The sequence below is a fragment of the Dromaius novaehollandiae genome, chromosome 2 (assembly GCF_036370855.1).
Source record: "Dromaius novaehollandiae isolate bDroNov1 chromosome 2, bDroNov1.hap1, whole genome shotgun sequence".
Lineage (NCBI taxonomy): Eukaryota > Metazoa > Chordata > Aves > Casuariiformes > Dromaiidae > Dromaius > Dromaius novaehollandiae.
In genome coordinates, this window is record NC_088099.1 from 22,061,985 (window position 1) to 22,079,030 (window position 17,046).

At 42.9% G+C, this 17,046-nt stretch overlaps 1 protein-coding gene across 1 annotated transcript in view; it reads right to left on the reverse strand.

Moving 5' to 3' along the window:
* PLXDC2 (plexin domain containing 2) overlaps positions 1 to 16,475 on the reverse strand; it is a 273,041-nt gene extending 256,566 nt beyond the window's left edge. Inside the window, exon 1 of the mRNA XM_064505957.1 lies at positions 15,840 to 16,475. Within this exon, the coding sequence (XP_064362027.1) occupies positions 15,840 to 15,948 (109 nt within the window). The 5' untranslated portion in view covers positions 15,949 to 16,475. The remainder of the gene's footprint in view (positions 1 to 15,839) is intronic.
* Between the last annotated feature and the right edge of the window lie 571 nt (positions 16,476 to 17,046).

Here is a 17,046-nt window from a genome sequence, read left to right on the forward strand (position 1 = left end):
GCGGGAAGGGTTCTTCAAGAAACACATCTTCTATTGCACTGTAAGCACCCGGGGCTACTGAGCAGAAGCCATCATGTCTCAAGATTATTATCTTTTCCATATATTGAAACTTTAAGGGCCAAATGACTGGAGTCTGATTTGTTCCCAAGCTAAGGCCTTACTAAGCTCACTGTACAGCCTTCACATTATCTGGTATTATTAAAAGTGAATAAAAAATAAACCTATCCACACTAAGTGCAAAAATATAACCTCGTATATTGTACATATGGAAGTGCTTAAGGAGATTTTGGCCATTTAGCTCTCACTGATCCATGTTAAATGCCCAGGATGAAGTACTTAGGAAACTGTACAATAACAGCCACAAAACTACATGGTATTGCTATAAGTTAATTTAATCTCATTAACTAAATTCACATGTTTTCAGTTTTGCTGAGAGGGCTCTAAATGTATTATGGTTTTTGTAAAGCCAGAAATTCCAAGCTAAGTGGAGCACATGTTTCATGGTTATTATCAAGCAAAGGATTAGAAAACTTTTAATATATTTTCCCCTATAAATCTAGTCTAAATATTCAGAAAAATGTACATCTTTTAGAACTGAGACAATAATTTTACTTGATGACTTGATTAAATTTCCAAACCAGATAATTGTTCTTTAGAGAAAAGGAAAACATCCAGCTGATGCATTTAATTTATAGCAGACCTTAAAATAAATGGTACAGGTCATTAATTTTATATTGAAAAGGGCCTATAAATTAGATTGAAATGCTCAGTTGCATATATTGCACGAGAAAATAGTTCACATTTGGCCAGGGTTTTTTGGTCATCTTTTCTTTGGGAACAACTCTTCAGCAACTTGGTGTATCTCTGTCAAGGTAAACTGAGCTCCTGGATTGTTTATATATTTATTTCTAGGCTACACACTATGCACTCTGTAGGGCAAGGAGAAAATCCAAAAGATCTTATGTCTGTCTCTGCATCCCACAGAATTAGATGCTCCTCTAGCACATGGGGAAATTAAATCTTGGAGTACCTCTGCGACTGGTAGGTTGAAAGGCACGTTCAATCACAGTATCAAGTCCTTTTTTTTGCTGCCTATGAATGTGCACTGTAATTCAGTGAAAGACCAAGGCCATCCTATGTGTAGGCCAGAAACATTATAGGATCGCTTACTTCTTTTGCACTTGCCCACAGAGGCAGAGAAATTCATGGCTTCAGCAAAGCGCATCTGAAGGGAGCATTTGGAAAAATGTCTTAGTAATGCAACTCTCCTTGAGCTACGGCATATATCCAGATTTGTCCTCTTCTGAGGAGGTACCCGAGGCCTTCATTATCTCCTTCACATAGGCATAGGAGATGCTGAAAGTAGGCCTAGTCTCTTCTAGACCTCAACTTCTGTGACAACTCTTGCCTCCAGGACAGCAAGGATCTCTACCTGTTCCTTTGACCTTACATAACTTTGACTTTTATTTCTTGTTCTTAGCATTGAAGGAAAAGTGAAAAGTAAGAAGATGAGAAAGATGAAGATATCTTTTTAAGAAGTTTTTTGAAAGTCTAGAATAGCTAAGAAATAAAATTCAGAAGTTTACACGGTTTGTCTTTTTTAAAACTATGTATTGGTATTCCCATGGAAACAAAACAAATTTGTTAATTATTCCAAGAGGCCACAGCTCTACTTAACAGTAAGCTTCAAAGGCATCTTGTAGCAACAGAGAGAGGAATGACCCAGTCTTGGATTGCCAAATATTTAAATAGGAGCTAAAAAGCTGTTGGCAGGATGGTAGAGTCCTGACAGAAACTGTAAAGAGGCTATCAGCTTGTGTTTTAGCTAGTAGCAGTATATTCAGTTTTAAGTCTGTAGTTCCATCCCTATGAAGTATACACAATGTCTGCTCTGAAGGTTAAACATGAAAATACAAATTAGGTGCATAAGATCTTTTTTTGTGCCTGCTGCAAATCTCTTGTGTGTGATCTTGGCAAGTCATTCAGTACTCTATTGCCCCACTGGTAAAATGAGAATAAATAATAGCAGTTATTAGACATGGCAGTTTCGTGGCTAAATCCATCAGTCTTTACAGGGCACTTTAATATATGATGATCGTGAAACCTACAGAAAACATTACAAGTAAATAGTTATCGCTTCAAAATTCATATCCATCCATTCTAAATTCACAAATGCTAAGTAAAATATATTACAGCACAAATATCCAGAGGGATGGGAGTGAGAAAAAGCACATGACATACCTTTAAATCATAAAATGCACGTGGGATTTCTCAGTATGTTTGGAGAGTGATGGCTATTATTCTTTAAATGCCATTTGGCTGGATAAATTTGAACAGCAGGAATAACTATAGTTCAATGAACTTTCTACTAATACCTTGGCAGGTGGGCATCAAAATCCCTAAGCAAGTAAGAGTGGAGATGCCTCGTTACTGATTAAAAGAGCAACTTGTGGGGGATGAGCACTTCTGAAGCCAGAAACATGCTTTAGGATTCCTGGGAAAGCACTAAGACTGGAGCAATTTGCCTTGGCAAACGAAGATAAATGATCTACCATGTCAGTTAACAAGTTAAGGAAATACAGGCCGCAATTGCAGAGGGATGCTCAGCGAGAGCAGAATACATTCACATTCAGCATGCCATTTAAAATGAAGGCATTATTTTGGGTTATATCTTAGTGCTTTCTGCTGTGATTTGCAGTGCCACAATGATGGTCAGAGGATACTCCGTCAAACTACAAGTTAAACCACTATTGCCACAGTACAGCTGTAAATATACAGAAAATTACCACTGGCCAAACGAAGTCAGCCTCTACTTATAATTATCATTATTCATTTTTTTTCTCTTTGCCTCTGCAGAAAAGCACGTTTATATGAGTGTAAGAACAAATGAATCTTAAAAGAAGTGCTACACAGCAGCAGGCCCTCCTGGTCTGTCCTCCCCCATCCCAGGCTCTCTAGCTAAAACAGGTGTTTAGGCATTCAAAGGGAAGCATTGCTCTGCAATGCCTGGAAGGACAACCGGCACAGATCCAGACAGTAAGTCTTTTCATTCCTCAGATATTTTTACAAGGCAGCCATTGATAAGAGCAGTCACCTGGCAGGGAGATACAGGTAGGGAACCTTCCTTTTCCAGTTTACACGTCCTATGTAATTAAAGAAGTTTCTGACATTCCTTAAACTGTTCAGTGGACAGTTCCTCCTTTCTGTGACTTTCAGGAGTACAGAATCAGAGAAAGTCTTTTTTGTCTGTTTTTAAAGATTGAACAAGAAACTGAATTAGAATATAAAACACAGTATTTTCTCCTAAAAGAACGCTGCTTCCCTACAGAGCTTCTGAATATACCCCTTCCCGTCTCCTCTCTTTCTGTCTTCCTTCAGATTTAAATTAAAGGAGAAGAACATTTGTCCTCAAGGTAACCTATTTTGTTTTTGAAATGTCATTATATCGACATGCATGTTTTCATCTCTTCCCTTTAGACTCTTAGGCATATGAGTAGCCCCTCAGAATTAATAGGGCTGCTCAGACGTATGGAGGGAACTGAACTGGCCTTTCCTTCCTTCCCAACAATGCTCTAAGAGCTCTCACATTCAACCCCAAGGACTCCACTTTCCTTGTCTCTTTCCCCCCCACACATTTCAAGGCACTCAAGCTCTCTGAAAGGCAGCGCACTTCCTTTGCCCTTCCAATTAAGTAAATCGCATTATCATAAATTGTAAGTAGATAGTACAAATATAATCATCAGCAATAAAAACAGGCAGCCAGAACCTTCCAGCCTCCAAATCCCAAATACTTTCAAAGAATATAATGAACACCTTTGAGAGATGCAGTGTAACATTTTCATACCAAGGTAAAACCACTCTCACTTATTCTCTTCCTAAGAGCATACAGCCCATGCTTACTACCCATGGGAAAGCAGCATCCAGCGCTGTGACCAGATATCCCACATTGTAATATTTCACATACACTAAGGGTTGTTGAGTACAGTATAGAATTAGAGGGAAGGCTGTGAGGGCAAAAGCCTCATTTCAAATTGGCCCAAACTGTTCCCGTAAGAGCAAACCGTGGCTGCACTGATGCATCTGAGAGGAGAATTTAACCCCCTTTTTTCCTAAATTAAATTCTAGGTATGTAAGTCCCTTTAAGCGTTTTAGTAACACCTACCATTCAGACTTGTGGCACAACTCAATTTGGCAAAAGATTTTCATGTGCACTTCTCTTTAAGCCCACACTTCAACCACATTTTTAGTGCTGTGCCAACGTAAGACTTACAAGAATAGTTAACTATTGTTATTCTTATAATAAATTTACAACTTTCCTCTCTTTGCCTTCTTCTTCTTTATGGAAAACCTCAAAATAGATTTGAATTCTACATAAAAGTCCAACAAGCTTTTCTCAGATCTCCAGAAAGATTCTTGAAAACAGAGGTCCGACTGCCTGGCCCCACAACTCTACTAGTGGCGGTCTCAAAGCCTCTCAGACAATTACAGAGCTCAAGTTAAAACTGAAGTGGATTTATGATGATGAACAAAACAGGATTGTGTCAGTGCAAGACATCACTAAACACTGGACAACCTCCCTGGCTGGCTTTTAAATTTCAGTAAGCATACTGGCTTGGTATGCACCTCCACTAAGCTGTGCCATAAAACAGCGCAATAGGGATAAAATAATGAAATTCAAATATAAGCATGGGATGGACAACACTAAAGATAAAAGAACTGTTATTATTATACAGCCTACACTAACTACAGAAAACACTGCAGATAAAGCTGGACATAACTTCCTATCCTAAAGAGCTCACTGTTAGTTATTATTTATGCCTGCCTGGGGGAAAAAGTGTGATTCATTAATATCTCTGGGCTACCTCTTGAAGCTAATGAGAATTTTGTTTGTGTAAAAAGCAGAATAATAGACCATAAATTTGCATCCAAGAAGCATCATGTAATAAGTGTTTACACTTAACTTTGATGTGATGTGTGTGTGCGCTTATTGCTTCTCAAGCTCAGTCCACGTTTCACTCATTTGCAGACAGATCATAAAATGTAAGAGCATATTAACTTTGTGCATCTCCTAAATATGTCTTGTACATGAAAAAAATCATAATGCCAGTTCTTAAAGGTTAATACAACATGCGCCTATCAGAGCACGGATTACTCTCAGTAATCTTCTGCTCTTGCCCACTACAACCATGTGGGGAGTTGGCAGTCAGTCCATCCTGGAGGCTGAAAGATCCTTTTCTCCAGAAACCTTTCCAGAAAGTGCAAAAGAACAGCAAAAATTATTGGTGCTGCTGCAAACAGCTTGGCCTTAGACCTCAGAGCCACTTGAATCCCAAGGTCCAAGATCAGAAAGAAATCATAAACCTCTACATGCTTTTCAGTCCACTCATCTTCAGAACACCACTTGCATGCACTATTATTGTTAAGCAAATGTTTAAATGCACTTCTAAATAGGGGATATTTTCCAGAACTGGAACCTAGAGATGCAAGCCCAGATCTTCCAAAGCACAAGATCTATTTTTCACTGGTGGCTTTATTATTCTGGAAAAGATCATTTAAATTCCCTTTCAGATTTGGGGGGGGGGGGGAGCTCATGTGCTTTGCAAGCTAAGAATAGCTCTTTAAGACCAACTTTTATTTTTTACTTATCACTATTTCTGCAGAATACAAAAGATCACCATCAGTGACAAAACAGCAGACACCAAAGAGCACCGATTATAGTAGAAGATCTATCAGTTCTGTTTTTAGCCAGATACTCACTCTTCGGGAAACTTCAGCATGATTTATAGCATCAGAAGCACAGCATTGTGGACTCTATATAAATACATACGTGTTATACAGCAATGTTTCTGCTTAAAAGTTCATGAAGATACACTCCCAATAAAAGCCTCTATCATATTTGTGCAATATAATAATAGTATTCTACCTCTTACAATGCTTTGTGAGGAGGATGAACTTTTTAAAAGGTCAAAGAATTAGATGTTACTCACACATCAGCAGTGCTGCAAACTGATTGGTTTGGAAATCTTTCTTTCTGAGCAGTGATTACTGAATCTTGTTTCTTAAACTCAAAAGATTTTTACAGTTGATGAAACACCATCATTTTCTACTCTCCAAAAATTCAATGGCATAAACAAAAAGAAACAAAACAAGAACAAAAAGTTTCCAAACTGCCAACATGGCATGCAAATCAGCTGAAATCAGATGCAATTATTTGTCTATCCTTCAGACGCAAGTATATTTAGGAAAGAAACTTAATGCATTGGGCTATAAATGTGGCACTTTAGGATCTGCTGTATGTAGAGCTGAGATCGACGTTCCGTCTCCTGTTACAAGGCTGAAAGAGGAGATGAACATCAGAAATGGCAACATCTGCAGCAGCCCCAGCCTTGTTGTCCCTGTGCCCTAATCAGAGCTCTTAGTCATCTCTAGTCCAACTTTTTTTCCAAGATAGATGTAGGTCATTTTCAGTGGGATTTAAAATCTTAGATTAGTGAATTCAAGGATTAGATTTAAGAGCGAGAAATTACAGCCCTGACCTTGCTGAAGCAGGGGGAGACTGGAAAGATAATTGGGCTATTCCAGAAGAAAGAGACTCATTCACTCTGACATGGGAAGGACACATTTTTTACTTTGTCAGTGTAGTCACTCTCTCAAAACCACTTTCCTATTTGTAAAATTTGGATATTACCCTACCTCTACAAGGTCTTCCAAGAATAAGAGCGCTAATTAATACAAAGTACATAGCTAGGATGATTATGGGATTAACTGAGAAAGCTGTAAAATAAGTGTGGCCTGCAAACAGGAATGAAGAAGTAGAGAGTACAAACTGCATGCTGACAGTGAAGGGAATCAAAAATCTGGTCCTGAACCTCAGAGGGTACCTAAACAAATTAGGAAATGCAGATGAGTTCAAACTTGCAGTAGGACACAATGTTAAAGGATTAAAACAACTCCAAGGCTCTGAGATAACACAAATTCACATCCACCAAAAATTAAAAAATAAGTAAGTTCAAAGTTTGAAATGCTAATCCTCAAGCATCTCAGCTGAGATACAAACCTGCCTCCTTTTAAACACTAGACCCTTTTTGGGGATAAGTGGCTAGCTAAAGAGACTGACAAAAGACAGTGGTAATTCCTTTTCCCCATTCAAAGTGAAAAATTGATTACAGGAACAGCCATTTTTCATGTCACTTATGCTATTTTGGTAAATGACTCTGAATTGAAACAAAAACAGTGTTACTAACTCTGCACTAATTGTCCATTTGATTGTGCATGGAAGAAAACAGGTGCTGACACACACGGGTACATTAAGTCAAAAAAAAAAACCCAAAAAAAACAGGCCAAGCAGACAGGTAAAGACAGACAAAATTTCAAACAAGGTATACTCAGATCAGTAAACTCCTTGCTATTGTACAGACTTTGAGCGCTCTCAATGCCCTGTGTGTCTTCTGTGGCACATTATGCATATGTTAGTATGTGTTCGAAGATCGTTACAGCGTGCTGGAAAGAGCATTGCTGATGGCCCGTGCTGCATGGGGGCCTGTGAAATAGAGAGACTGGCCCAGATGTCCCTTATACAGTGGCCTCTGATCCCTCAGAAAGACCCGATGGCCTCGGCAGCCCCCTCTAGCTTTGTATTCTAGGTAAGTAATTTTTAGGACAACTTAATATTTTTTTTTGTGCACTGGAAAAAAAGGGACTGCCTCCAATAGCTTGCAGTATTAGCAGTAAAAGAAGTTTTGTGAAGACTAGATACATTAACATCAGCAAAACTGGAGGCAATTATCTTTTTGCCTAGCTTGATGTTTAACTGGGGAAAGACTGCCTGGGTTTTTCTTGATTGAATGTAAAGGCAAGAAGCTCTGTACTTCCACAATTTACAACTGTACATTGCAATTTATTATGCAAGTTATACAAGACTTAGCTAAAAAATATTGCATTACATATACTTTGTTCACGATTTTTTTTAAAAAAAGAAAATAAATAACAGATGTATCAAATAAAGTAAATGAAAAACAAAACTGATGTTAATTTATAATGGTAAGTAATTTACCCTGCCCATTTTCTTTGTCTTTAGACTACAACCTAGATGGGTATATAGGTATTTATAGTAGAACCAGTAATAAATTGTGTTGATATTGAGGTCAGGATTTTGCAACACACCAAATGCTAAGCTTCTAGTCCACAAATGCCTTCACTGCAAATAAACCATAAATCTATTATCTTTACAGCAGCTGCAATCTGGAAAATGTGCTCTCTTTTAATTTAGTTGCCTCATGAATATCATATTAACCAAGAAGCAACCTGAAGGAAAAATTTGTTATAAAGTGAAAAACCTACCAACTGCATGATCCAGATGATGTTTTTTTTCTAGTCATTTCCTCCTCTCCTTCCATCGAATAAGCACAAGATCTCTACAAGATAAAATGGTGAGTTCTTGAAGTGCTTACAGTGTGTGGCCAAATTCTCAGCAATGGGCAATCTCAACTAGAGATGACTAGAAAGTTAAATTTCCCACCCTAAGTGAAAATTTTTGTTTTGTTCTGGTTAAAAATAAAAGGAAGATGTTATCTCTGAAGCAGGCAGGAATAAGAAACTGGAAGATGAAGGATGGGAGAGAAGAGCCAAGAAACTCTGAAACCAGTTCTGCCACAAAAGCATTCCCAGCAAAGGACTGTGGCTTTCTTCCTCGGGGTGGCTGAGGCTTGATTTTTCAAAAACGTACGGGGTGGCTTGCAAATGCAAAAGGAGAGTTGCATACGCCACACAGGAAAGCTGAAACATACAGCTGGGGAATGGCACAGAGAAACTACATTAATTAAGATTCATGCTGGCCTCCAAATATAACTTGAATACCCACTCCAAATTTTCTGCAGAGGCCAAGATAGCATTTTTCATTGGATTTCTAGTTATTCTGATGACTCCTCAAGAACAGAACCTGCTTAGTGATGAACTCCCCTTCTTTAACGCTCCCCTCTCAGAGAACATAAAAGTTATAATGGATGATACCTGCCTTTTACTCTCGACGTAGCAAAAACTCAAGTGAAGAGGAAAGTCATAATTATTTACCCAGATTCAATATTGCCTATTCAATATTTGCAGGATCCACAGTATGATCAAAGAAAACAAAGAAAGAAAAAAATAATGTTTGAATAGAAGAAAAAATTAAACACAACCAGTAACTGCTCATTATGAGACAACTACTGCATCATACTCTGTTCTAATGTCAGCTGGGCTGCGCAGACGTAATTTTTGACAGAATCTGCCCTAATAACTACAGCAAAGGAAAGCTGCAGTAAAAACTGTAAGTGCTATTGCATCACAGCAATATAAGCAGCCCTTTGACACAGCTCAATTACACCTATAAAGAAAAAGACCAGAGCTCCTAGCATCAACTGTGAAACAACATATATTTGAAACATTATCAAAGATAGGTTAAATGGAAAGGTTTATATATTCCATGTGTGGGATTTTGCCTTTACAAGGCAAGAATTTTCTACTCAGTAAGGAGGCATGGGGTAAGTGATGTGTGCTTACAGTCCAAAAAAGTCACTACAAGAATGTCTTAAAGGAACAACAACAACAAAAAAACTACCTATAATGGAACCTAGGTAGTGCCAATACTAAAAGGTAAAAGGCTTAAAACAAATAAGACTCAAAACCATCTTTAAAAGCCTTATGTCATGACACAGGAACTCTAAATAAAGCAGCACTTTTAAATGTCTTTAGCTTGTCTGCAGCCACAGAAAGTACAGATTAAAATCATATTAAAACCACATATATCATTGACAAATGAAGGACAGAGCTCTTAAGCTCAGAGAACATTTGCATTCTTGCTTGTATTTTGCTGGACACTGAGTTCAAGGTGAATTCTGGGGTACTTAAAGCTCCCCACACTGAATGATTCAAAGAAAGCTGGAAGAGACCTTGAAAGGTCATTTTGTCCAGTCGTTTGCTCCAAGGCAGAAACAGTTGCCACTCTGGACAGAATGACATTTCAGACACCTGTTTATCCAGACCATTTCAGTGGTGAAGACTCCTCAAAGATGATTACTCCCCTAGCCTTAACATTTAGAAGTTTGCCTAGTTGCCATTTAAATAATTTCTTCTTGTGGAGAGCAAGTTATTTCCTTCTTCTTTGCAGAAGCCTTGTAGGTACTTGAATGTTGTTACTGTTGCCTCTAAGTTTCATCCTCTCTAATATATTCTTTCCATTTTTCTTCCTAGGACACACTCTAATCGGGCCACAGATTAACGCCTAGAGCTACAGAGAATAGTCCAGTTGGGGCTTTCCACTGGTGAGTAGAGCAGATATATAAAGACATACGGAGTAATCTATCTTCATAAAGACATTTATCTTTACGTTTCTGTTGATACATCCCACTGTGATGCTTGCTACTTTTGAAATTGCATGCTCAAATCAAGCATCAAGCCTCACCCCTGGATCTGTCCTAGGAGCCTGCTCAGTTTGCCCATTTCAAAAGAGTAAAAGGTTGGGCCAAATGCAAGTGGAAAAACACTCCTACACACGGACTTCTGGTCAAGGGAGATGTAATGTTATGCTCCTTCCCAGCACAGCATTTACAAGGACGCTTAGCACAACTGATTGCTCAATGTTGACAGCAAAGGGTGCTAATTGAAGTTATGTTTATTAGTTGGATGAGGAAAAAGAAAAGAGGAGGAAGGGAGGAAGGGTTTCAGGATGAAATGCCTCACAAAGGTTACCTCCAGGCACGTTCTGCGTAGTTTTATGCTCATTTGTCAAAAGCCACAAACAAAAACAAACCCACATGCACTTAGCATGGTTTCTCCACATACTTCTCCACAGAAAGCAATCTCCAGGGTCCTTTCAGTTCCTGCTGGGATTGTGCAATTCTCCAGCCTAGCAAATATGCTATTTGCCAGCTGCACCACATGAACACTCCCAGCCCACCCCTCAGCAAACTTGCTAACAGTTGGATATAGTTTCACACTGCTGGCAAGCTTAGCACATTTCCTTTTACTAGATAAGAAATGCTCCTGTCAAATTATCTTTTGTTCACTTCCCTCTAGACAGGTACCAGCACATGCTTACCTTAACTACTGCCTACTCAAACTGCTGCGGTATTCAGTCTCCTTGGGAAGCATGAACCACACGGCCAATTCAAAATACACTCTCACACCAGTTACACCACCTGCTCTCAGTCTAAGGGACTGCAGCATGAATCAGTTTTGAAGCTGGGGCTGGTACAGAGCTTTCTGCTTGCCAGTGTTTTCAAAGTTACAACCAGCAGAGCTGTTCAGTGCTTCAGAGAGGTGGATGAACCCACGGGGCCTTTTATCGAGAACAGAGTCAAATGATGAACCTAATTTTTTTTTAAAGAACTTCCTGACTTGCTTTGTGGAGAAATCAGTAGGATTCAGACTGAACATGTTTCCTATGTGATAGACATCTCCAGAGTATGGCAAAGGAAAGACGGCCGTCAACGCTCTGCTGCGCGGTGCCTGGGAGTCCTTCAGGAGACCTAACTCCAGACCCAAGCCCCCTACTCCTACCGGCAATGCCAGCACTGCCCCACAAGAAGTGTGGCAAAAAGCTCTTAATAGATGTGCCTTAGGTGTGCAGCACCATAGGCCTGCAACTGTTTTTCCTGAGTGGATCTCTTTGCCCATCTGACATGACGAGTTCCCTCCCCTGCTCCTTCCGTGGCCTCAGGAGTCCCTTCTCCTAAGGGAAACCCTCCTGCTGACCTGCAAGGATTTGTGGAGGCAGCTGGCATTCAGCCAGGCAGGAGATACTGTCCATTTTGTTTTAAATGGCCTGCATGTGTTGCTAGTAAGTTGTGACGCATACTGAAAGACCCTTTCAAACTATGGAGATCCTTTTTCTCATTTTCTACATTTGTTTACAGTGCGGAGAGCTGCTTTCCCTGTTATTTATCATCAGCTCTGTGTTAAGTGTCAGGCAAAAGCTAGCTCCTGAGTCAAGTGTTTGCTGAGTGTTAAGTGTTTGTGTGAGGATGTAAACCCTGCAGAGAAATATTTACAACCAAACAAAAACATTGTTTTCCCCAAGCGATTTTTAAACCTGCAGTGAACTACAGGTATTGATCTTACGCTTAATTTGTGGAAATGAGTTTCTACAAAACCAAATTTAATGCCTAAATCAACCTTAGCATAGTTTTAATTTACCTTTCATTTACTATCAATATTTTAAACCACCCTTTCGGAGGAAATGACAATGACAGAAGGGTGATAAATAAAAGGAGGCGCCAGGATTAAAGTTAAAAGACTTGACTTTTTTAGTGGGAATTCTTAGTAAAAATACGTACAATATGTGAAGAGGGTTTACTTTTGAATGTAACTGGAATTCCCCAGTCTTATTTTATCCATCGACACAGCATGCATAGAAACAAAAAATGTAATTTTGAATGCAAAGAGAAAAAATACGTGGTATGCATATTTACTAATATCTTATTTATTTTGATACTTATAAGATAAGCAATGATTCAATTGAAGGTCCTAATGAGCAAAAGAACCCAGGCAATAAAAAAATTTATATATGTGAACAGCTCAGCAGCAGATAACTGCTATAAAACACTCTTTAATAGTAGTTTATCCCATAAAAATAATTCTACCCATCTCTGAACAGTGATGCTTGGAGACAGCAGTAGTTCAGTGAATATAAATTATACCAGGATTCTGGAATATGTTTTGACAGAAGAGAAATTACAGTAACAGCCTCCTAATTCTGACTGATGGTGTTTGCAAAAACAAAAAACAAAAAACAAAAAAAACCAAACTACCTTCTGGGAATAGTTCAACAAGTAGTAAGCCCTCACTTAAACCACTGGGGGCCTTGATTGCTGCGTGGGCTTTCATAAGAACATTAGCTTCAGTTCACTGAATTCATGTCATATTCAGTTTGGTTACTGTAAGTACACACAAATCTTAAATTTAAGAACCTTCATCCCTGACTTATAACATTTTTTATCAACAAAATGAAGCCTTGACCAAACACTACATGCAGAAGAAGATGTAGCGCAGGTGGTGAGGAAAACTCTTCGAAAAGAGCTGCAAGTTCCACGCAGCTGTGTGCCAGCCGTTGTGCCCTCTAGTGGGGACAGCCCCCTCCCCAGCAGCTCCCCAGCACAATTTTGCAGGTTCCCACTTTTATTAGAAAAACCTGGATTTTAAACATCAAGAGGCAGCCAGTCAAGTTACTTGAATTGATCTGACTTGATTTTACCCAGCATGATAATTCTGAGGAGCAGGCCAAAACAAGTGTGAAACCTGTCCAGTTTCTTTTGAAATCATGACATACCCATTTGGTAACGTTCTTGGAAATCTTCTCCCGGCTCTGGCTATACCAGTGCATTTAAACTACTGCATTTCATAATACTGTTACTGCATTTCAGTTTCAGTAAGATGTTTTGCTATAAAGTATTTAAAAAAAAAGTCATCTGACAAATGAAAAAAAAACAAACAAAAAAAAAACATAAACAACCTCCCTTGAAGAATCTGCAGCTATTTCAAAGATTTCTTCTCTACTTTAATTCTTTAAATGTTTTGTCTGAGCCGGTCTGAAGGGATATAGCACAAGCTACACACAGTGAAACTTTGAAACGGCCCTTCTTTATTTTGGCTCACAGAACCTGAAGTTAAATGCAGTTGTTCATGTTTAAATGGTTTGTTTTGGACGTAAGGATATCAAAATTTATAGAAAAGTTTTCAGAATATATTTTTATTATATTGAATTCCCCTGGTTTTGTTTAATGATTGTGCTCTTTTTGCTGATTAGCAGCAGTCCCTCACTGTATTTTTCCCAAATACAAGCAGTATAAAAGAATAGTAATGATAAAAATATGTTAAATATGACTTTGATTATGTTAATGACATTTAATTATTGCTGTCATAATACAGACTGTTTATCCAAAGGGGAAAGGAGAAGACTTTAAGGTGATAAACATCTAGCTGTCAAAGCTTGCATCAGATTTTCCATCTTACTAGTTGCAGAAAACAATCTCTTAGTATATATTCTTCAGAATGTATTAAATATAAAATAATATTTGTGCTATTATAAACCCCTTGATATTTCATGTCATGTTCAGTAAAACACAAGACATTCATAAATGATTTGTGGATAAGCAAGCTGTTGGCAAACTTTCTATTTAGCTCCTCTTGGTGCAGACTTTAATGACTATTACAACTCAATCACCTAAACCAGTAATGTGCAGTGATTATTTGCCTACTGATGAATTATATTTAATTTAGTCAACACTGACATTTTCTTTTCCAGATACAACAGCTGGTAGATAAACAAACTTTGTGATCTCAGTGTGCTGCTACACAACTTGGTTATTTTCTTTTTGTAATCTCACCAGCACGCTTTATTTTTTCCTGATGATTAAATTAACAAATATCAGTATTTGCTGCCTAAAGCCCCAAGAACAGCAGCATGAATTTTGCAGCGGTACATGAAAACTCTCCTTCTAGTTTTTCTCTTTGGTCTCAACCGACATGTGAGCCCCCAGCAACCTGCTGAGCTACCTCGTCCTTTAGCAATTCCCCAACTCAGGGTAGGCCCCTGTCTGGGAAAATCCCTGCTCTGTCTGGCACATTATCTCAGTGCACATTTCAAAAAACTCCTAAGTCTCTCTTGTTCGGGTCACTTACTCTGTGACCATACAACTCCTCGCATTTGTATCAAACCTTTTAGGATAGGAGGAAGGGACAGCTCTGTTGCACCAGCGAGGCTAGCAGACCCCATGTTTCATCTGATAATAAATGGACTGGTGTTTTGAATACGAAGTACAGCTGTAAAATATATATAAGCTCGAAACTGCTGCATCAAAATCCGCTGCTATGCAAAACCACGACCTTCCCCATTTGTTCATTAAACAGCTATCCCCGAACACGCCAAGCTTCCCTTTGGCAGATTTCCCTCCGCAGCACAGGAATGCGGAGCACAGAAGGCTGCAAGGATCAGACGGGAGCCCCACGCTGCGCGAATTAGTCACCAGAGAGAAAGCACTACAGGTGCTGCGCGTCGGGCACTAGCAGGTGTCTCTAGGAAGGACTAATTAGACGACCCTAATAATACCATAAGCCAAGTTAGTCAACAGAACAAGCCTCTTGTTCCTAAAGAGCGGGTCCCCCGGGCCCTGTGAGTCTTCCTCCATCATGCCGCTCCTTCTCGCAGCGCCTGCTTTCCGCGGCGCGCTGCCCGCGCCCGGCTGTGCGGCCACCAGAGCAGCGCAGAGGCGAGGCGAGGCGAGTGTCCGCGGGCTCCCCGCGCCGGGAGCTGCAGGGAAAGTTTGCCTCCCCCTCCGCGGCTCGCCGGCAGCAGCGGAGCGGGGCCGCGCCGAGGCTCCCCGGGACCGGGCGCCCCTGGCGCCTTCCCCCACCCGGCCGCTCGGGGAAGGGGGGGTCCTTCGCCCTTGGCGAGCGTCCCGCAAATACGCGGGGGCGCCGCCGGGGACCCCGTTAAGGGGACGGGGCGGGGGGGGGGGACAGCTCAGTCTCCCGCTGATCCTGAAGCGGATTTATACCGACAGCGCGAACTTGAACGGAGGAAAGTCCCAAACGATCATTAAAATAAATAAATAAAGTTAGGGAGCTCTCTTTCCGGAGGAGCCGGGGCGGGGGTGGGGGGAGGCAGGATGGAAACCTCGGCAAACAGCTCCGGCGCGGCCACCTCGGGCCTCGCCAGCCCGGCCGGGGTGAGCCTGCCGGGGCGGGTAGGGCACGGGGAGCCCCTGCCCCCGCGGCCGCTCCTCGGTGCGCGGCGGCGCGGAGCCCCCCGGAGCCCCCGCGGCGCTGCCCCGGGGCCGAGCCCGGCAGGTACCGGCGTTGCTTACCGCGGCTCTGCCGCGCCGTCTCCCCGCCGGCGAGCTGGCAGCGCTCGCTCAGGCACTGCAAAAGTAATAGAAATCCAGCGGCTAGTTTGCTCCTCCGCAGCCTCGCCATAGCACGCAGCCTGCCGACACAACTCTCCGGGGTGCGCGCCGCTCCTCTTCGGGGGTGGGAGGCGTCCGGAGGCTGCAGAGAGCAGCGCTAGCAGGCGGCGAGTCGCCTTGTGCGCGGAGCCGCTTGCATTTAGCGAAGTGGCAGGGGAAGAGCTGCCGGGCTTCAAGGCGCTGGACCGGGTCGGGGGCTTGGGGGGAGGGGGTGTCCGTCTCCGTCCCCCCAACTTCCACGGCGAAGCGGCTCTCAGTCCAACGACATCGCAGCCGGGGAAGCAAGCCCAGCCTCGCCTGCCAAGTGCCAAACTCTCCCTCCTCGCAGCCTGCTGATAGATTTTAGGAGAGCCACTGAGATCCTCCCTTCCTGGCTTGCCCCCACCCAAATCCCTTCCCCCGCAGGGTGAGGCAGGGTGCCTCGGGGACGGTGCCTCCCCTCTGTGCGCTGCTAGCGACAAAACCCCTCCGAGGAAAACGAGCGGGGAAATCTCCCAGCCGGCTCCGGCGGAGCCCCGGCCCGCGCCGGGGGGAGCGCGACCCGCAGGGCGGGCGGACGCGCCGCGGGGGAGGATGTGCGCGCACGGAGGGAGGGAGGGAGGCAGGCAGGGGCACGCCAACTTCTCCCTCTCTTTCTGGGAGGTTTCCGCGGCCGGCGGTCTCAGCCCCAGGGGCGAAGCTCCCCCTCGGCACGGCCCCAGGGCCGAGGGCAGCCCCCGGCCCCGCGGCGAGCCGTGCGCGGCCGCGCTGCTGCCGCCCGCCCGCTGCGCAGGGGGCAGACGGGGGCTCGCCTCGGCGCGGAGCGGCGGCGCCTCCCCCCGTCTCGCTGAGGCTCCCCCGCTTCCGCGGAGCGCGGTGGGGCGCGGGCGCTGGGGCTGCCCCGCGGCAGCGCTGCCGGGGGACGCGGAGCGGCGCGCTGCTCCCGGCGCTGAGGACACCCACAGGGCGCGGGCGGCCGCGGGGGACGAGCCTGCGCGGGCGCGGGGCGACTGCCCGCCCCCCTGCGCGCCCGCGGAGCGGGGGGCAGGACGGGGATGGCGCAGAAAGCCCCCGCGGGGGGGGGCGGCCGGGTCCCGCCGCTGCCCGAGACGGCGAGAGAGCAGCCCGC